We start from the raw sequence: 20,961 nt of genomic DNA on the forward strand, positions 1-20,961 counted from the left end.
ACTAGTTGTCACTAAGAAATAAAAAAACACACGCGAGAGAGCACAAGCTTTAATCAAAACTCATTCCCTTTACGATTTCTAATTTTAACTCCCCAAGAAGTGTGATGTCGTCCGCAATCTCCGTTTTCGGCTACTGAATTTCAAATGATGACTTCGTGCGGAAACGCATGAAAATTTGCCAGTGTTTGTGACGTCGGGTCTCGAACGTCCCCTCTCGAGTTGTAATGTTTATTAGTCATGAGCAAAAGTCGTTAAATTGGGATGGGAAAACTTGTTGCCAAAAATAAATATTATTGTTTTTGATGTTTAAATGAAAAAAACCCCCACAGCACTTTGTGTTTTCCAGTGCTCCCACCCCAAACGCATCAATTAACGTTTGTGTCGAAAATTGAGTTGTTGATCTGAATGCAAAACGAGTCAAAAGAGAAACAGAAATTCCCCCCCCCCCCCCCCTCAATGATATTTCACTCAATTTCAAGATGACGTGACAAGGGCAGCATTTTTTATGAGAAAACCGAAGAAGCAACATGAAAAATGAAAAAGAAACCCAATAGACTACCAATTTTTGGGCCACCTAATTAGGTCAATATGTAGATTATTGTGGCAACATTTTTTCTAATTACAAAGAACAATGAGAGAACACCTAAGAACAAACAAAAAAAATTGAAAATGTTGAGAAAGTCGGACCCCTTTTTTGCTATGCTGAAAACGACCAATAAATTGGCACAAGTTTAAGTAGTTTGTTGACTGCGTGGCAAGACCCATTTACAAAAGATACGACAAAAATTCTTGTATTTAGGCGTCTACGTAGCATTTCAAAAACCATATGAACAGAGCCACTTTACAACTCCTCTTTTAAGCCTTTTTGGTTGACAAAGCCGACACATATTTGGAAATTCGGCATCATTCCGTCACTTAACCGGATGTTCCTTCTGTATTATTCTTTGAGTATCAGTTATCCCGCATCCATTTCTCCTCCATCGAGACTCCTGAAAGATATTTCCAATTACCCGAACCCAAAGTCTGGAACTCCAGTCATCTCCGGCAAAACATATGCAAGAAACCCATCCGGTTTCCCTGTTGTTTTGAATTCCAAAATATGACGCTGTTTTTTTTTTTCGAGGAATCATCCTATTGTCTTTGTGACGTTAATGCTATGTTGCAGACGGATTTTCATCCTGTTGTGGTTTGTTCTTCCTTCTTTCACGTTTCTGTCCATTTCACAGATCGCTGACTAAACTTCGTGAGAACTCGGACTGAATTACAAATATAACTAGTTGTGAAGTGACCGGAATGTAATATGTAAGACAAAATAAAATCAGAACCATCGACGTCAGCGTTATCAGTACATTTTTTTCAGTAAAGTAGTCACGCGTGAGTGCTTGAATACGGAAGACAGAAGACTTGTTTTTTGAAGCTTTTGACAATTTGGAAACTACAACCCGGTCTTATGATCTGGTTCAGACAATAAATAACAAACAGAAAACAATCCAGAAAACAATTTTCTAACTGCCCACAATTTTTGTGGTTTCTTGGAAGCAAGGCACATGATATTCGTTAAATGGGTCTCATCACGATTCAAGTCTTAGTGGTACAAACCCAATTCAATAAATTCCTATAATTCCGCGTACAAAACATAGCAGAGTAACACAAGCTTTACTTACAATTAGAAATAAAATTATCGAATTTAAGGAGGGGGTATTTTGAACGCATGTATTCAAAATGTGCTCAAATAAACAAATTTCATAACGAAACTTTACAAAAATTTTATAAAATTTGTTATGCGGGTTCAAAATTTTGAAAAACTGACCTAACTTTTACTGAGATTTCCAATTTGGCCACTGTTCCGTGTCTCTCTCAGCGGTCCCTCAGCGGTCGGAAGTCGATTTTATACTTGAGTTTTTTTTAAACAAAAAAACCGATTCCGACCGCTGCAACGCGGAAAATTAGTTTAAATTAAAGATTTTCGCCATTTTAGGACATTTTTAGGAAAGATTGAACAGCCATAAAAATTTTTCAAGTTTTTTTTGAGAAGTTTCATTGCAAAATTGTTTCATTTAAGCAAACTTTGGGTCTATACGTTCGAAAACCCTAATCCTCCTACAAACTTGTACTCTACGTACTTTTCCAACATTTTCAGATTTGTTTCAACCGGAAAGTTCTTTCTTTTTTCAGTGGAAAAAACCAAAAAGGAAAACAATCTGGTGTCATTTGCTTTAGTTATTGTTCTCTTGTTATAACATGGCTTTGTGTACTAATTGGTACAATAATTGAAGGTTGTAGATTCAAGATTAAATATTCAAAAAGTGTTGTGCTGAAATACTGAATTCACAAATTTATTTTTAAGACACAAAAATTTTCAGATATAATAAAACGTCCTGAAAAAAATTTCACGGAAAATAGTTAAAAGAAGAGTGTTTATTTGAACACATTTGGGTCTATACGTTCAAAATACAGTTACATCTTCTTCAATTATTCAATTATCTAAATTTGTACTTTTATTTGAAACATTATATTGCCATTTTTAAATAAAATGAACGGAAAACCTAATGGAAAATATTTTTGAGGCAGGTGTACTACACGTTGCACACAAGTACCAAAAAAGTTAGATATCTGATTCTCTATCTTCTGTGTATCAATAATTGATGCTGCCAAACCCCTCCAAAATCCTGAAATTGACCAAAAGTATATGCAAAAAATGTTGTCTAAAATTTTGCCAATCAGCTTTAAATGTCAACCAGTGGACTTGGTGAATCAGTCCTGCAAATTTGCAAAATGTACCCGTCACAATTGAAGTTAATCTCTATTACAATGGGATATTGTTTACCGAAAAGTTTTAATACTCGTCGATGACGCTTGTATCCAAATAGCACGCAAGCCGGTACAGTAGGAACGAACAATGATATCCCTTGGGTGCGCTGATAACTCTTCTCATTTCCTGCTCATTGATACGAATGTTGATTAGGTTACATTCATGGGTGCTGCTGGTGTCGTCACAGGATTAGCAACGCACGTGTGTTTTCTGTTACGTTGTCAATCAAACTTTAGTTCGTTAAAAGAAGGGAGGAAGCCCCGTTTTGCAAGTGTCTTCAGCCAATGCCAACAGGATTTACTTTCGTCGGCAATGGCTATTTTGAGTGTTCCGGAGACGCAAATAGCGTGTGAAAAAAAATTTTTTTTTTGATGACACACTTGGTGCGACATGGCTTTTAAACTGAGCTGGGTTTGCTTAGAAAAGTGTGGGAGGATTTGGATTTGAGTCGAAATAAGAATGGCTCAAAGAAGCCGTTTTAGTCGTCAAACTAATGTTGAGTTGCAACTATCAAAAAATTGAACTCTCTAAAAGACGTAATACTAAATTTGTTTTTAGTCTCGGTAAATGTCACTACTAAAAGTTATAGTTTTGTCTGTCGCAAATCCCACAATTTTATAGAACAAAATGAATGAAAAGGAAAACACCTCCCAAGATCCGATAGATTTTTGATTTTAGGTTTTTCCTGCAATGATTGTTTTCCCAAAGAAAAAAAAACAAAGTTCTCGAAGCAACTCATCATCTCTCGTTACAACACCGAATCTGACTCCAATGTTTTCGTTTTTGTAGACAGCCACAGAGAGCCAATTATGCTATCTAAAAATAGTGACCTCGCGTTCAGATTGCACATCAAAATAGGACCCCCCCCCCCCCCCCCCCCGAGAATGAAACGAACCTCTTTTTAAAATGACGTTCATTTAGCAAAACAAAAAAAGGCAGCAGTTAATTATGTCAATTCGTGCACCGACCCTGATTTTATTGGTCCCACGCATCAATGACAGGGCGAGAGTGACTGACGTCAAAAATGTCATATATATGGTGACTGAGATAAGTCGTAGGTCATTCGTATAAAATAGAAAAAAGTAACGGCCGGGATCATATGTTTTCTCTAAAAGGTTTTTGGGCTGACGAATATGTATAGTGGGTTCTGGGGATTCATAAAGATACGATGAGTGGGACGAGAGATGGGTTAACTCAATTTAAAGTCTATTGGGTTTGCTTTACGATTGTATTTTGTATTTTGGAGAGCTTGCACGTAAGCCAACAATTTTTTAGTTTGCAAGAACGGAAAATTCCAATTTTCGGTAGAAAACAATGCTATGTTTTGGTGGATTTTAATTTAAAATTTAAAATTCTAAAACTTGACGTTTGATATTTGAAGTCTTAATTCTATTTTTGGTGGTTCTTACAATACATGCAATTCTAGGAATCATTCTTCAGTGACCCTATCCGTCTAGAAAAAGATAATATAAACTCAACTACTCTCATTCCTTTTTTTGGGCAATGTTCAAAAAGAGGGAGCCGGCAAAAGAGATAGACGGATCGAAATGTTTTGGTCCGAATAACAAGTTTAATTGCCTGGAGAAATGGCGTCATGCAAAAAAAAAAGTCCCGCAGTAAAGTTTTAATGAGTGCAAAAAAAATGGCGCTTTATTCACAAAGTGACACCATATAGACATCAACATCACACCCACATAAATGGGGGTGAATTCCGAGTTGACCTGAAACCCGAGAGCATCCGTTTTCATTGTTGATTTTGTGGTGCTCCTCTGCAAATGAAAAATGTGGTCTCATCACAAGTCTGGAGATGTGTGGGGGAGGATTTCAATTTTGCTTTGTGTTCGGTTTTTGCATTTTTTTTGCACGCTTTGACTGCGGAATACGAGCAACATTTTGAAACGAGAAAGAGTGAGCGAAAAGTGGGAAATAATAGGTGACATGATGGATGATTCTGAAAACGACAACAAAGCTTCGTGCATATGGAATGAACGGCTATTCGTTTCCTGCTTGAAATTTTCTCACTTCTTGTTTCATTAACTTTTTTTTAAAGTCAGGTTCGGATAATAAAGCGATGGCAAACTTGAAAATTCCACAAAAAACTTCTGCTCAGAACTTTAACTAAATGCTCTTTCAACCATTGCTTGTTTTCCATTCAAAAATATGAATCCGAGTGCAGAGAATTTTGCAAATGGCATTGCTCTACCTTCAAACCTCAAAACAAAACTTTCCAACTAATAATTATTCACAATCTGCGAAAGGACATGTTCCTTTAAACATATATCTTTGCTTATTAGCTTCTAAAGCGACGAGAGACCACTTTGAATGAGGAGAGCGGCCCCCGCGCGAGAAAGTCCTGGCCACTGAAGAGACACAGAGGAGGGAGCAAGACGAGCTGAACAGGGCGGGGCCGACCCGAATTCGGACCCGCCCCAATCAGTTGCTTCTTCATCTCACCATCAGTTTATTCAGTTTCTCCCCACAATGCTAACGGCTCAACCCCGAAAGTCTATTATTGAACTTGCTGAAGACTCCGGTCTATTTGATATTAACGCATCCGACCTTGTATTCGAAGCATCTGCCAACGGCATTTGCTACTACGATTTTGTGCTCAGCTGCCGACGATGCCCAGCGTCCGAAGGTAGTGGAAAAATGCTATACCTTGCGAAATTCGACGATAGCGTCAACCTTGAAGTATTCGAAACTGTACATATTCCACAAGAACTATTCGAAGATGGCCTCCCTCAACATGACCTCGGACTAATGACTCTCGGAATCCTTATCTGGAAGCACGTTATCGCAAAGTCCAGAGTTCTATGCCTTGTCCGAAATATGGATGGTGACAATACCCAACCACTGGAGGCTTTGAAACGTGCAACCTACAAATTCTCTGTCAGCCATCACGTACAGACGATGGTCCCGCGTCGTTCTTCAGTATCGTCCGGCTCTTCGTTCGGCAGCAATCACTCTTATTACTCCGAAGGAATGCGAATGCGAATCCTGCTTTGCCAGTCAAGAAACCAGGTAGATAATATTCCAGCGCAAGCTATTCGTGAAACTAAAGCCCTTCTTAATCCATCCAGTAACCCTATTTTGTGTTTATGCTTCCCAATTGTGTGATATGTTCCCTCAATTTGTACTTACATTAACGTTTCTTGTTAGTTGCCAGTTTGTCAGTTGTATTTCTCATTACGATCATTCCCACGTTTTACCGGTTTTATGCTCCCTTCTTGTAAAAACTTCAAATTCCGTGATCTCTGCTGGTTTTTTTTGTACGAAATTCTTCCTATGAATCTCTCCCTTTCTATCATAGTTTCTACTCGTTTTCTTGTTGTATCAGTTTCTATGGAACATTCACATTTGGGTCGTTCATTAAATAAATTTTCTGTAATTTAAAAATCCATGTTTGTTTTTGTTTATTTTCTTTTCAGTTTTCCAGAATTTCAGATCAAATTCACAAAGTTATGATTTTTCCAGAATGCTCCAAAAATAGAAATTTTTATGAATTCTGTGCAACGAAAAAAAAAAGAAAAAAAGGAAAAAGAAAAAGCAAAAGCGAGAAAAAATTATGAAAAACATGACGGCAGATGCAGTTGTTCCTGTTACTTTATACGAGGTGTTTTTTCAGAAGAAAAAATTGGAGATCGAATTAGAACTTGTTTAGGATCGTTCAAATTATTTTGATATATTGAGCCCAGAGAGCCTGCTGATTTTAGAAACTTGTAAACATTCCATTTCTTTTTGATACTTTTGATTCATTAATATTATTGACACCAGAAACCTATTAATTCATAAAACAAAATATTTCAAATTCATTACCTAAAGTGTGTATATCTGGGTAGAAAATATCCAAAATCCGGATTACTGAATCCTTATTTTTTATTATCCTCCACTGTTAAAAAGAAGACTTTATTATTTTCATATGTGCTTATAAAAGAGCTTATAACCTGGAAATGTCATAGATGTGATCTTTACATTTTACCCATTCTCTTCTAGGGTATAAATACATAAAAGCTCAAACTAGTTTTATTTTTAGGAGCGAGAAAAAAAAACGCGACACAAAAAGTAGTTGTAAAGAAAGATTGGTGGTTAGCACAGGAAATAGTATACCAAAAAAGATTTAGTTCAGTTTCGGTTTTTTTTTGAGTTCTCTCTTTCCGCTAACATCCGGCTCATCTAGGAATGTTCCAGAAAAAGGAGAAACCCTTTTGAAAGTTAACCAAATTTAGACTTTGGTCAAGTAAACAATTAGTTATGTCGCAATATCTCTGATGGACTTTTGATAGATTATGTTCCTTGAAAAACAGGTGATTTTCTTGTTTTTCATCCCATGTTGGCGACCTTGATTTATGAAATAAAATCGGTTGGAAGTTTCGAAAGAATTCAAAAAATTTCATCACTTTTGAAGAAAGTTCATCGAATGGTTGAAAACCAATCTTTATTCCAAGAAAATGTGTTCTCCACCTACACAATAAAAAAACACAAAACTCACGCATAATTGCAAAAATACAATGAGAATCGGGAGCGCGGCGATGAAGCATGAAATAATCGTGCTCCGCGCTTAATTCATATGACGTGTGTCAGAAAAATGAGGAAGTCGGGCACGATGACTTGAGTTTTCAGATTTCCGGTGCGGTTACTATTACTTTGAACATTGAGATGTGTTTTTAAGGTTTGAATATTTGTTAAATGTCACGAAAATCGTTTTATTCGTTTTGAGTAGTTGAGTATTTTATTTGCTATGTAGGCGCCAATACGCCTGCCCTGGCTGTCTTGCCGGCGATCTCCTAAGCTGCAACCCGCGCCTTCTGTATAGTGTAGCTCGGAATCCAAAAAGTGTCGGGCGCTGCAAACAGCTGGCCTTTGATTTCACTCCAGAAAAGTGGCCACGGGGGCCCAGTGAGGCGCAGTAGGCGTCAGGCTATATTTTAAACCGCCCCTGCCTCCCATGGAAGCCCACACAATAGTACTTAATTTGACCTCGCATTTCGTTCAGCTTTGTTCCTTTCGCCTACATACTTGCTTTTTCAACTTTCTCTATTCTTTTCCAAGTTCAAATTTAGATTTAAACGTTTGAATGTGCTTTTAATAGAACGTATGCAGTGACGTAAGAATATGTAAGAACAATATCATTATTTTTTTAATACTTTGTAAAAATGTGCCAGACAGATCCGCTTTAAGAAAATTTTGACGCAGTTCTTTTTTTTCTCTTGAAAAAATTATTATGAAAATACAACCGACACCTGAAATAAGATACATCGAGGCTGAATGCTCAATAATTAGATTTTTTCAATACGAAATTTTGAAATTTTACAAGGTCTAAAAATAGATAAGTTCCATTTCTAATTAGTCAAGATTCGTAGAATTTCAGAAAAACAAAATAATCAGAAGACGAAATGTTTATTAATATTGTTTGTCAATTTTATTGACCTAGAACACAAAAAAAAATCGTATTTTGAGTGTTCGAAAACCCATTTTCAAGGTTAGTATTATTACAGGGGGACTTGAGAGATGAAGGAAGTTAAGCTTATTAAATTTATTATTATTATTAATTTGCGTGAAATGTTTCTTATCCAACTCGGTGAACAGGACAGCAAATTCTGTAAAGACTGTCGTGTGATGGGAAACAATCCGCATTTTCTGGACAGCGACTTGGTGTCCAAATGTCTTGATCGAGTCCACATGCAATCACCATATTAGATTGATCTCTGATGGCGGATTCTTTTGAACAGAACCGAAGGACTGTAAATGACACATGTTTTCAGACAGAATAAATTTTTTGTAAGACGATTTTCCCAGATTTTCACACAGCTGGTCATAAGTATCTAAATTATAACAGACTTTCTAGATAATCTTATTTTCTACCGGATTTGTATTATTAATATTAGTCACTACAATATAATCTGGATATCCTATGAATATATGTATATTGATAATCAAAGTATAACAATTGTTTCGATCAAAGGAAGTATAACAATAGAAATCTGTGTTATTATTGGAAGTAGACAGACGACAGCAAATCCGTTTTTTTTTCATTTCCTATTTTAAGCTTGACTATACGAAAAGAAATGCAAAGAGGATTAGATGTGGAAAAATAACTATGTTTAAGCAACTGAAAGGATCAAAAATAAAATCAGGTGGTTGTTATCCGGATGAACTATTATTTTTTTGGGTAAGTAAAATTCAACTCACTTGACTCTTTTTTAGCCGGGCGTGGTCTAGGTGTGTGATAGAAGTTGTTCGGATCGTAGGCAGTGGTGGTTGGACGGGTGGCACGAGTTGGGAATGTTACGGGGATCTGGAAGTTGTCAAGTATGAGAATAATATTGAATAGATATGCCAGAACTTTAAAATCTAAAGACGGAGTATGTACCTGTTTTCGTGGCGCTAAAATGTACTTGTAACAAGGTTTCAATATCTTTTGAAATTTTTTTTTTGGAATCAAAAAGTGGTCGAGCAAAAATCGTTTTTGTACTTGCTCATTCTAATAGTTCAAAGCTGTAGCAATGCTCGATATTACTCAAAAAGACCACATTTATGGAATATTTCGAAATCTACCAAAACAAATGAAAATTTTGAAAAATCTGGGATTGTTCGGTTATTATGTATGATAATAAGTGCATTTATACTGAATGACTTCGAAATTTGAAAGAAAAACGAAATAATGATTTAACTCAATAAAGATCAAGGTTTAATCCATTTCCGATAATTTTTGGATTTTTTTAAAAAGAAAATTCTAAAACACTTTAAAAAAATTTTCAGCACAAGAAAAAAAATTTCGTAAAGAAGTGTTTAGTCGACTTTCAAATTTTATATTTTTCAAAAAAAGTCTCTTGCCATTTTTTTGGGATGTTAAACAGTATATTTTTTCCACATTTTTCGCAACTCTTTAGCAGAATTTGGAATTTTTTCATACTTCCTATATGCTTTTGTTCAAAAATTCACTTTTTTGGAAGCTTATAGATATTTGCACAATTCTTGCTAATTTTAATGCTTAAATTCGATTTACACTGCCAGACGGAAATAATGAATCCGCAAGTTCCGGTATGACGTCACTCCGATTTACCACTTTTCTTTATCTATTCATGCTTCATAAGTTCCGTGATTCGATGTGTGTGTGTTTTTTTATTATTATGTTTCCTCTAAACTTGTGGTGGGATAGTCACACAAACGTGCTACGTCACGCACACCCTTATTAAAATTTTTGCTCGTGTGCTTGTTTACATATTTTATTTTTATCCCAATTATCTTTACATAACAATTGGAATCTTTTTCTTGCACGTGCACGGATTCGCGTGGGGCAACCGGGATTAGCAATGACCACCAACAGGCGAATGTTTCTCAATCTTGTATTAGAAAAAGAAAATGAGATGAGGAAAAAATGAGGAAAATGTAGATGCGGGGGTTTCAGAATGAAAAACGAGATTAGGCTATCTTTCAGTTTCTAAGAGGATAATCCTAATGCACATCTCACCTTATTGTCAATCTCAATCTCGGAATCCGACACCTCTTCGATTTCTTCTTTGCTCTCTTCTTCATCAAGTTCAGGATTGGACATTTTGCTCAAATGCTGGTTCTGATTCGCATTATCTTCTTCTCGAGAATCTGAAAATGGAGATGTTTGAGACTGGAATTAGAATTGGAACGAACTTTCACTGGCAGATGAACTAAATCCGTCCAGATTCGTCATTGAGATTGGTTCCATCATGTCGAGTGCTGAAAATGACATATATTTTTGAAACCAAAGTGGATGAAACATTATAAAATAGGAAATTGTATACCAATTGGAAGACCATTTCGTGGGATATGGGTTTTCACTGCATCCTTTCTTGGGAGAGATACTTTGTCGGCAAATTGAGCTTCCGCAAAACTGTTTCGAACGGGAGCACGGCGAATGTCTCCACGGCGAGCACTCAACTAAAAACAAATCAGTTGCATGGGGAATCTTTGCATTTCAAAAAGTTGGAGACATAGAAAACTTTTTACAATTTTTAAAATGATTGAGAGTGGGCTAATAATTCAGTAGACTCATGGAATTTGTTTTTTGAAAATTTTTTAAATTTTCAGATCCTTGGGTAATACAACTTTCAGATTTTATTTTAAAAAAAAACTTCCTGAATGTGAACCTACTAAAAAGTACACAAGAACCTTAAAAGTTACCAAAAACGAGTTGCATACTTGCAGGTCTTGAAAAACTTGAAATTAGTATATTAAAAATATACTTAAACAATTTCAGATCGAAATTTGAAAGTAAAATATTCCAGCTGAAGTTGTGCCACTTAGTGAGTAATTATGAATTGAAAAAAATATTATTTGGAAGTCTAGTTGTGAATTTAGAACATTTTCTCGTAAAAATACATACTTAATAACTTTTATAAAAAGTATAACTTTTTTTCTGAATTTTCAAATTTTTCAGTTACTGTTTTGGTATAGTACTAACTTTCAGGGACAGTGGATTTTTTAGAAATATCGATTAATCTTGCAGTTAAACTGCTTCGTGCTAAATCACGAATACACTATGAGAATACGAAACTAAAAAAAAACTTTGAAGATATTTTTTCGGTCGACTGCTAGAATTAAGTTTAGCGAACAATTTCTAAACTGGCGATAACTTGGAAAAAAGCTATAACACTACAAACTATAATTTACGTTGTCTCTTTTGACTCTTCTCATGAAACTGTGATTAACCTTGTTGATAACATCCTCCAATTCCTCATCTTCCTGAAACTCGATTCTTGGGCTATCTTCGACCACTTTCTGCTTCTGAGATGGAGCAGGTTGCTAAAATTTGTGAATTCAATCAATTTTCAAAACATTTTCTCACTTTAGTGGTAGTTTTGAGCTCTTCCAACTCCTCATTAACTGGATCATCAAATGGCGAAAGTTGGGTCTCTTCGTCAATGTATCTGGCATTATCCTGCTGGTTCACACGAGTCTCGGCAACTCTCCGAGTCACCGGAAGGTCGCGACGGGCTGATGGAGTGGTTGTCCTTCCGCGGAAACGGCGTGGTCTAAAATCAAAAGAAGATGATCAATGGTGAAGTCCTTGGAAAACGGGGGAAAATTGATTCGAGACTGAAACATGTGATTTATGATTTACAAGAGTGGTAGGGAGCAGATCATTATAAAAATCTTTGACTCTTGAAAGTGCAAAACGAAGTTGAAACAAATGATATATAATGCTGTTAAAAATGAATTAATACGTAATATACTACTAAATTTTCTACCTATTTAGCGCCAGTAGAAAATGTAAACATACGTTTGTGTGACTGCAACCTGGTTTCGTTGCGAAGGGCTTTCATACTGCTCCATTGAGTTAAAGAATGAGTTTGCAATTTTTCTAGTCGTTGGCTCTTCTGTAGTTGTGGTAGTTGTTGGGCGAGTTCTTCTTATTCTTGGAGTAGTTTTTGTAGATTCTTCTGTAGTGGTTGTAGGCTCTTCTGTTGTAGTAGTTGGTCGTGTTCTATGAGCTCTAACAACTTTCTTGATAATCTTTTTCACAATCTGAAATTTTAGCATTATTAAATTATCTGTATCGGTTTTTGATTCATCTATGAAGTTTTTTTTTTCATTCTTTTCATTCTTTTCATTTTGTTCTACCTTTTTTGGTGGCAACGTTGTCTCGAAATGCATTTCAACGGATCCGTTAATTTCGGAGACGATCTTATCGTTGTCCTCGTCTTCATCGGAATCCCAGATATCCTGAACGCAGACAAATTTCTACAAAATTCGCGGAAAAGGTGCAAAAACAAGTACGTCACAAATGTACACAACAGAACACACGTGAGAATTTATTATGGAAACCGAGTGCAATCACAAGTTATTAAATTTGTATCACACGGCGTAAAAATGACTGTGAATAAGTAAAGCAGTGGGAAATATTCAACCAAAAGTGGAAAACAATGTGAAAAAATGAAGCAACCGAAAATCAGGGACGAAGTATAAGAAAAAAAATAGAAAAAAACACACATAAGAAACTTAATAAAACGGAGAAAACATTACTCAGAAAGTTCATCAAAGCTTACAACATGTGGCCGATGGGTCCTGATTGGAGAACGACGACGTCCCTCCGTGTTAACTGGCTGCAAATTTGAGAAATCTTCCCCATCGGCTGACTTTCTCAATGGCTGAAAACAGAATGCAATTTTTTTTTAATTTTTCATTCTGAAAATTACCAAAAGTTCCTTCGAAAATCTATGCTTTCCAGATGGTTGTGGGAATTGCTCATTTTCAAAGTTCACATCATCCAAGTTTTGTGGTGGTCTTGCAGCTGGCGGACCAGCTTTTGGCGCCGAAACTGCCTCTGAAAAAGCTTGTTTTCCGAGCAGCTCCAGATAGATGCAATGACTCACCAATTGGCTTTTCATTTGCATTCTGCAAAAGTTTGTTCAGAGATTGCTGGAAAATTTGTGCAGCCTTCTGTTCTGACTGAGCCGAGCCAATTTTTTTAACGATATCCTCGACGAGTTGTTGACTGAACACCGGGGTTTCCTGTGGGAATGTAGTTTCTTCGTCTGGAATTGGCTCAGTGACTGGAAGCTCTTGTTCGACAGGAAGCTCTTCGGTGGTTGAAGTGGTTGGAGGGATTGTGACAAGAGCAAGGGAGACCTGAAACAGATGTTAAATTTTAATTTGGAAACAAAATTGTTAGTTAATTAATTAATGTTATAGCTAATTTTTTTTAAAATACACTCACATCAGGGGTCAGCGCCGATTTTGCTAAATGTCCTATTGCGACATGTTGTTGTAACATTTTTTTTTGTAAGACATTGGAATCAAAATATCAAAAAACATTTGCTTAAAAGGAAATTGGATATGTTTAAATTTTAAACAATAAAATAATGATCAAAATAAAACTGAAACAAAGCTCTTTAATTTGAAAAATCGAAAATCGGCAATTTAAAAATTTCTGACCATTTTTGGCCATTCATTTCAAATTTAGATTGAAACAAATTATTTTGCAACACATCAAGTGATTTGTTATCTGTTGCCATATTTTTTCAAGAAAAATGTTAGAACAAAATGGTCTAATTGGTAAAGAGACCTTTCATAATAAATGCCACTAAGTTGCTCAAAAAATGTTCAAAAAAGTTCTCAACGCTAATTTTGCGAAACTATTGTTAATATTTATTTTGATCTTGTTTTAACTAAAACCCCGTAATAAGAAATTGCTTTTTAAAAATTAAAACAAAAAGAGTGTGCAAGTTGCTATCAATCTGGGAACAATTTTCGAAAATGAGCTCAAGATATGTCGGCCGCTCTATTTACATGAGTGTGGTGAAAATTGTTAGTTGAATTTCTACTCCTAACGTTTACTGATTCCCCGTTTCTCAAACTTACCGTTGCAAGTCTACGAGTTGTCACTTGTGGAGCAACTGGCAGAGATTCCAGAGCACCTTCACTAATATCATCAGCATCGGATTTGATCTCAATTAGTGGTACTGCAGGTTGCTGAAACTCTACAACTGGTGCAGCTTCAACTCTTGATGGTGGATGCATTGGAACTCTTAATTTTGTTGGTGGGGCCTCTGCTCCTTTTTGAGTTTTAACAACTTTCCTAAAAACATTTAACGTGTATTTATGATATTTTTATCTATAATTAAAAAATATTACAGTGGATTTTGTTTATCCTGACGTGATTCGAAGCTTGTGTCCAATTCCTGAGAGACTGGAACATCTTCAGTAGTTGCTTCTGGTGCAGGGGTGCTGGGTCGAACTTTCTCATCAGAGAGGATTGAAGCTAAAATTTCTTATGTCATTTTGCAACCTTTCTGTCAAAAAGTCCCTTGAGACTTGTTTTCTTGTTCATGTTTGTTTTGTCAAGCTTCATAGGTCAGAAAAGTAATAAAAGTGGTGAAAAAAGAGCAACAGAAATTTCTTTTCACAGATGTCGAACACATGTCATTTTAACGAACTCTTAGCAGACACAAAAAGTTACACTTTTCGGAGGGACCGTATGAAACTTGATAATAGGGTCAGTAAACATGCTCTAATGTTTTAGTGGTACTTGTATAATTATGTACTTCATTCTTAAAGTTGTAGTAATTTAAATTATTATTGCAGTTTTAAACCTCACTTCGAAAATTTTAGAAAATATTTTCTATGATATTTGGACGTTCCGCTTCCCAAAGACACATTAATTTTTAATCAGAAATTAATGGAAAAAAATTGTTAAAATCTAGAATGTTCGTTCCTTGCTACTTATGTAGATATGACGACAACTAACCTGTGGCACGTGGAGCCAAATCGCAAAACCTAACAACATAGTTGCGTTCCTCAATTCTAATCGCATTTATCAGTTGATTGTCATTCTCGATCAACGTGCTTCTTGTCAACCCGATTGGCTTGTTGAAAATCAAATCTTTACAGTTGAACTCATCACGAGATCGCAAACGGCAGCACATTGTTTGAATTCTGAAAAAAAAAAACATTGGAAACAGTTGTTGTGTATTAAGAGCTATAAATTATTTCAAACCTTGTGTCAGAAAGTCTGGTGATTCCGGCAAGATACTCTCTTGGGCCACATGTGAATGTCGTGTTGTCATCGAGAATCGGGTCAATCATTTGTGAATAGTGACAGTCTTCGCGCTCAATTTCAGCAATGCCGACTGGGATGTTGACCCAAGGATACAAGTCTTCAACTGTTTCGCAAGACAAATCGAATACCACATCCTGACGCTTTTGACCTACAGATTCTACCATTCGAACAGCCAATTCTGTTGCTGCAGCCTGGAAATTTTGATAGATATGTGATATTATCAAAAAAGCGTGACTTACTCGTTTTGGGCATTCTATTCTAAAGTTATCAAATGGCGATGATACAAAAACATTTTTACAGGCTACCGTAGACACCAAGGTTAGAAGCAAGAATAGCTTCATCGCTGCAAAAATTGGCACGATTGTCGATTGGCAAATTGGATGCCGCGCCGATTTTTAAAGGATCGTAAATGTGAGGAAAAAAGTGCTGTACAGGATAGGAGATACGGATGGAAAACCAGGAGATAGAGGGAACAAGATAGATGGACAGATAACGAAAGAGAAAGGCGGAGTGAGGGTGCTTGGTGGCCGAGAAAAAGTTGTGCGAGCGCTACTTGCCCTGTGGGCTTTCTAGTGAAATGTGGATGATGATGATGATGATGATGATGCTGATGATGTCGGGGAGTGTCCAGATTCGAGACGACGACGCCGCGGACGGATGATAACAGGCCAAACGCGGTCAGTTTATGCGCGTTCCGCGTAAACACATGATAATCGGCGACGCAAGGGATGATGGAGAAGCAACTGAATAGAATCAAAGCATTCTTGGATATTTGAGAGAAATAGATGAATATGGCACTTCAATCAAATTTATAGTGAATGAGTGATATAACAAATTTGATATGTATCTTAAACGTAGGATGATGTGAAATTTGGTAGAAATAGATTTCATTACTACGTTAATTTTTGAATTGCTAGTGAATCTATTCCTTGTAACAAACAAAACAGAAACAAAAAGAAAAATTGAAAATCTAAAAGCTGAGTATCGAAACCACTTGAAACTGATTAATCCTTAATACCAAATGATACTATTTTCTGGGTCACAGTTTTCCTCCTCTCGGGAAGTGATAGATAGGGAAAAAATGTGGTCACAGGTGAATTGGAAGGATGCGAAAGTTTCATGAAAGCGAAACTTGTCTGATTGACCCGGTTAAAAAGGAAGATGCTGCGGTTGCCGCGCATCGGGGGTCAATTATACTTTTGTCGGGAAGAAAGAGTTCATCACCTTTCTTGCGTTAATCATTAATCAATTTGAACTTTCGATTTCTATATTAAAACCTTTATTCACAGAAAACCGAGTTTTTATTCATTTTACTCATTTGATTCACAACCTTAAAATGTCAGTGATATATAAAAATTCCCAATTACAAAACAAAAATGATAGGACCATAACAGTTATGAAATCTATAAATTATTCCAAGACAATCTTATACTTCACATCTTTGCCGAAGAATGTTCCATGCGAATTGTTGAAAATGAACACATATTCCCCAGTTTCCTCAATTTTGAAGGATCCAATTTCCGGATGAAACTCTGTGAGGCAGCGGAAAACTGGCCAGACCTGAAAATTAAATCATTGTGCAAAAAAAAATGTTAGCAAACAGGCTAATTCTACATTGATAAGAAATTGTGACTATGACTTTCAAAAATATATATTGGTCATGCTCTTGTCCACATGCAGAGTGGACAGTGAAACTTGTCGAATCTTAATGTAAATATGATAAGCAAATGGAAATTAAAACTGACTACTCGGCCGTCCTTCTCAATGCTAAAGTCGATGTCTCCACTGCTAACACGCCATAGCCAATGGAAATACTTTCCGCTTTCTCCGTACATTTTTATCTGAAAATAAAAAAACAGTTGTGCGTGTCTTGAAGAATTTGGTTAACCTCAGTTTTCGACCTCGCTGGAACAGCAATTTTGGTTCGGTCTCCTTCAAGTTTGTGAGAGTCAGCATACCTAAAACATGAAGTGCTTATACAGTGGTAAGACTAAACGCGGTTTGAGATAGACCTGTGTTTTTTTAAGTAGACGGTTATTACTAATATTCAAATTTTAGATTTCTTAACGAACGTTTATAACAAAGGTAACACGGAAAAGTTTGGAAAATTGCAACAAAAACTATCCAAAAATCATGCGGAATAGACTGAAAATGATTTAGTTTCAATATTTTCGCAAATGACTTTAAGTGGGAACTCAAGTTTTTTTTTATCTATATACACGTAATTATACGATCTGTTTATACGTAATCGCACCACTTTTCTTGCAGGTTTGAAATGTTTAGAATGTTCAAGATCGGGCTCCTCACTGTTAAAATAACTGTTCACATTCACTACACTTTCTTCAAAATTAATTTAAAGTTAACTTAACTATTCCGATCGAAATTAAAATCCAAAAATTGATTGATTTGGTAAAACTTTGTGTTCTAATTTTAGTAATAAGTACCACAGTACAAATATCCACAAATTTCTATACTTTTTTTCCACATACCACAAACTCTCTGGCACTTTTCCTCCCATCCGAATATCGCCACATGGATGTTCGTGTTTTTTGACGCCTCCCCAATGCATGAAGATGTTCTCCTCGCCAATCTCCTCGATCAGATGATTTTTCCAATCTTTATCCAAAAATCGGACCTGTCGAGACAACATAAAAACTCGAACTGGCTAAGAATGGCAAATACCTTTTCCCTTGTTTGAGACGACAAAACAGGCGATACCATCGCGTAAACCGCTGACATCATTGCGGGACAGTTGATTATATAAATTCTGCGAGCAAAGTCGGGGAAAATGTTCTAAAAGTGCAATGATGCAAGGGATGATAAAGAAAAGTACAAAAATAAACAATACCTGCAACATGGTAAGCAAGCTCATGTACACTTTAAGAGTAGGAGTGTACAAAAGATCCATGCTAAAACCATCAAGATCCATGATAATGATCACACCCATTTTACGTTCGGTTTCTTGTTCGGTTTGGCGAATTATTTTGAATGACATTTCGGTTTCAGAAATACAGAGTTGGAAGAGTTGCGAAGTGGGCCCGGCTTTCACGAGGGTTTTTGGATGCGCCTAAAGTTTTTTTTTATAATGTTTGTCAAACTCAATAAAGTATTCAATTTTAAAAAAAGTTTTTTTTTTCAATTCTGAAGTGCTCTTTAAAATTTTTATACCGAAATTTGTTTGTGCTATTTTCAATAGTAACTTTTGTTTAAATAAAGGAGATTTTTAGGCTTTTATTGGTGATCAGTGGATAATTGACTCCTTTTTTCCATAAATTGTTTCGAAATGACCAAATACAGTGATAAAATTTTTAAAAAGTTTTTTTAAAAGTTTTTTCGAGTCAAAAAGCTGTGAAAACTTTTTTCCCAATTTTTTGAAAACCTCGATTAAAAAAATCACGTATTTTTATGAATTGATTACGTTGATTACGATGATGATTATTTCATATTCCGATACTGTATGGGTTTGAATATGCGGCAATATCTCGAAAAGTTGCGCAGTTTCAGTTTTCACGCCATTTTGGTTTTTTAAAAAGTTTTCATAAGTTTTGTTGTCACTTTCGGACATTTTAGCTCCATAGCAATTATTTAAAAAAATTTTATACCCGAATTGCCTCAAAGTAGCTCCAAACACAACATTTTCTGATTCAAATTCAATTAAAAATAAATAAAATTTCAAAAGCATAAAAATTAAATTGATTATTAAATTTTGTCATGAGCAAAGTTACAAATACATATAAAACATTAGGTAAAATTTGAAATTTTTTTTCAAAACTTCGAAGTGTCTTAAAATTTTGAGGATTAATTCAAACAATTTCGTCTTGAAATTCAGTCCTTTCAAGTTTCGTAAGTTTTTCTGAGTTTATTAATGCACAAAATTCTGATTTGTAAATTCCTCTATTAGATTTCACAATATCTTTTTTGTTTCAAATATCTGGATAACATGTCTGAGAAATTTTTTATTGCGATCTTATTCCAACAAACAAACCTTTGCCATAGCCTGCATGTAGACCACATCACCTCGTTTGCTCTTTCCCATTATACCCCCGGGAAAGTACTCGGCAACAGCTGACATGTTTTTGATGTCCCTATTTATTTGATCGACGCTTGTTGTCTGCTTGTTGTTCATTCCAAGATTTACCAGTGTTTCCACAGCATATCGCATTTTTGGAACAATGACGTCTGAGGAAAATTTAATTTTGTATTTTGTAGGTTTTGTAGGCCTCACCAATTTTGTAGTCCCAACCCATAAGCCAGCGAAGAAGCGAGAAATCGGTGTCATACTCGGGATATCTAAAAAAAAAACAAATTGAAATATAGAACTTTAAAATTAAAAAAAAAACCTACGTTGCCAGGATATCTTTAGTTTTTGATCTTAACTCAGCAATTTTATCTTTTTGATGGGCGGTAAGCTCATTCAGATGCGGATAATGATTCTCGACGACCATGTCTGAAAACGAGAATTAATGAAAAAACCAAAAGACAAACATGCATATTCAACTATGAATAGAGCACGCTGAGAAAAAACTGATAACTGTGAAATTGTATGGTCAGGCCAAAAATGTTTTATCAGTAATCATGGATTGAAATTTTCCAAACAAAAACCAGAGACACTAGACGGTGTCACAATTTTGATAATTTGGAGTTTAATTATTAGATCAATTGACAAGAGTTTGAAGTTTTTTGTTGAAAAGTAGTAAACTAAACAAACCTGTTGAGGTACTACCAAACATTGTTTGATGTAGTGATGCACAGTGCACAAAAGATGATATCAATAAAACTGAAATGAAAATTTGAAAAAAAATCATTCAAAAATGATAAGTAATTTCAACCGAAAAAAATCTTCCGGGTTGGGAGGCCCTTTTTGGTGAGTTTTTTTTTCATGTAACAAAAACGGGAGACAGAAAGAAATAAACGGAAATGTATCTAGGAAACAGAATAAAATTAAATATTTGAATTTGTATTTCATATTTTTCAGCATTTGGAAAAAAGTTTAGACTACCAAATGAACCCTATTTTATTCTAAAAAGAAGCTTTTAAATATATCTCTACAAAAAAAACTAGCAGCTGAGGAGCACTCTGAACAAAATTAAAAGTCGATTTGAAAATATTTCAGTGTATTTTTCGCTACTTCCTAGGCCTGTGAAATTGCTCCAAAGGTGAATTTTTGAAGTTTCAGATTTTTTTTGGAAAAAAAAATTTAACATATTGTGAACGAACATTTTTAGTCAACAATAATTATTTTCTCATAAATACTGGCAGTATCATTTTATCGCAAGAATGGCTGTATTACATAAGTAAAAAATGTTCAAGTTATTCCGATTGAAAATTTAAAAAAAAGCTTAAACACGTAAAAAATAGTATAAGTACATGAAAGGAAGCATATAACTTTTTCTTTTCGGTTTTCGAAAGTTTAAATCTGAGCTACTGAGCTGAAATACTTTCCCTGTAAGGATTCAAATTTGAAAAATAATTTTGTTTGTATTTTGTTCATGCAATGTGGCACCTTTTTCCCCTTCCTTTGTTCGTTCACATTTGCATATCAAAAATCTTCGTCCAGGTAGAGATGTATGGTTCCCATTGTATCATCATTTTCTTACTCTTTTCCTTCCACAAC

The 20,961-nt window shown here is 35.4% G+C and overlaps 3 protein-coding genes and 3 non-coding genes across 7 annotated transcripts; 3 read left to right on the forward strand and 3 right to left on the reverse strand.

Annotated features, from left to right (window-relative positions):
• Nucleotides 1-4,610: 4,610 nt before the first annotated feature.
• On the forward strand, nt 4,611-4,734 carry T27A10.10. The gene has a single exon (NR_070712.1). It is a non-coding gene; the product is annotated as an Unclassified non-coding RNA T27A10.10 (non-coding RNA).
• A 559-nt stretch (nt 4,735-5,293) lies between these two features.
• Nucleotides 5,294-5,929, forward strand: T27A10.2 (uncharacterized protein; the record flags this gene model as incomplete). The annotated part of the gene is made up of 1 exon (NM_076215.6): nt 5,294-5,929. The coding sequence occupies one exon, from the start codon at nt 5,294-5,296 to the stop codon at nt 5,927-5,929; it is 636 nt and encodes a 211-aa protein (NP_508616.2).
• A 2,264-nt stretch (nt 5,930-8,193) lies between these two features.
• On the reverse strand, nt 8,194-15,690 carry T27A10.6 (uncharacterized protein; the record flags this gene model as incomplete). 2 transcript variants are annotated; one of them, NM_076216.9, is made up of 17 exons in its annotated part: nt 8,194-8,551; nt 9,002-9,107; nt 10,284-10,414; nt 10,460-10,525; nt 10,591-10,726; nt 11,498-11,590; nt 11,634-11,820; nt 12,069-12,313; nt 12,410-12,511; nt 12,835-12,936; nt 12,985-13,112; nt 13,162-13,417; nt 14,150-14,366; nt 14,423-14,549; nt 15,036-15,223; nt 15,285-15,538; nt 15,587-15,690. In NM_076216.9, the coding sequence occupies 17 exons, from the start codon at nt 15,686-15,688 to the stop codon at nt 8,379-8,381; spliced, it is 2,613 nt and encodes an 870-aa protein (NP_508617.2). In that variant the 3' UTR covers nt 8,194-8,378. The 2 variants fall into 2 exon arrangements, with proteins under 2 accessions (NP_508617.2, NP_001382747.1); NM_001395786.1 differs by lacking the exons at nt 8,194-8,551; nt 9,002-9,107; nt 10,284-10,414; ... (4 more) ...; nt 12,069-12,313; nt 12,410-12,511 and having other exon boundaries at nt 12,598-12,936; nt 15,587-15,688.
• A 216-nt stretch (nt 15,691-15,906) lies between these two features.
• Nucleotides 15,907-16,045, forward strand: T27A10.11. The gene has a single exon (NR_070713.1). It is a non-coding gene; the product is annotated as an Unclassified non-coding RNA T27A10.11 (non-coding RNA).
• On the reverse strand, nt 15,917-16,057 carry T27A10.9. Its single transcript, NR_070714.1, has one exon. It is a non-coding gene; the product is annotated as an Unclassified non-coding RNA T27A10.9 (non-coding RNA).
• A 555-nt stretch (nt 16,058-16,612) lies between these two features.
• On the reverse strand, nt 16,613-19,794 carry cgr-1 (CRAL-TRIO domain-containing protein). The gene is made up of 9 exons (NM_076217.7): nt 19,692-19,794; nt 19,573-19,637; nt 19,333-19,526; nt 18,196-18,414; nt 18,030-18,140; nt 17,837-17,982; nt 17,236-17,305; nt 17,093-17,188; nt 16,613-16,907 (listed from the first exon to the last, which is right to left on the reverse strand). Exons 1-9 carry the CDS (start codon nt 19,790-19,792, stop codon nt 16,758-16,760), a joined length of 1,152 nt encoding a protein of 383 aa, NP_508618.2. The 5' UTR covers nt 19,793-19,794; the 3' UTR covers nt 16,613-16,757.
• Between the last annotated feature and the right edge of the window lie 1,167 nt (nt 19,795-20,961).

This window comes from Caenorhabditis elegans, chromosome X (genome assembly GCF_000002985.6).
Source record: "Caenorhabditis elegans chromosome X".
In the NCBI taxonomy this organism is placed as follows: Eukaryota; Metazoa; Nematoda; class Chromadorea; order Rhabditida; family Rhabditidae; genus Caenorhabditis; species Caenorhabditis elegans.

Bases quoted from the DNA above. Each gene is read 5' to 3' on its own strand.
- cgr-1 (NM_076217.7), bottom strand. From the start codon at position 19,792: ATGGTCGTCGAGAATCATTATCCGCATCTGAATGAGCTTACCGCCCAT. The intron at 17,306-17,836 runs GTATGTGGAAAA...TTCATGTTTTAG, and splicing joins AAAGTGCCAGAGAGTTTGTG to GTATGCTGACTCTCACAAAC. The intron at 16,908-17,092 runs GTCAGTTTTAAT...TTTAATTTTCAG, and splicing joins TTGAGAAGGACGGCCGAGTA to GTCTGGCCAGTTTTCCGCTG.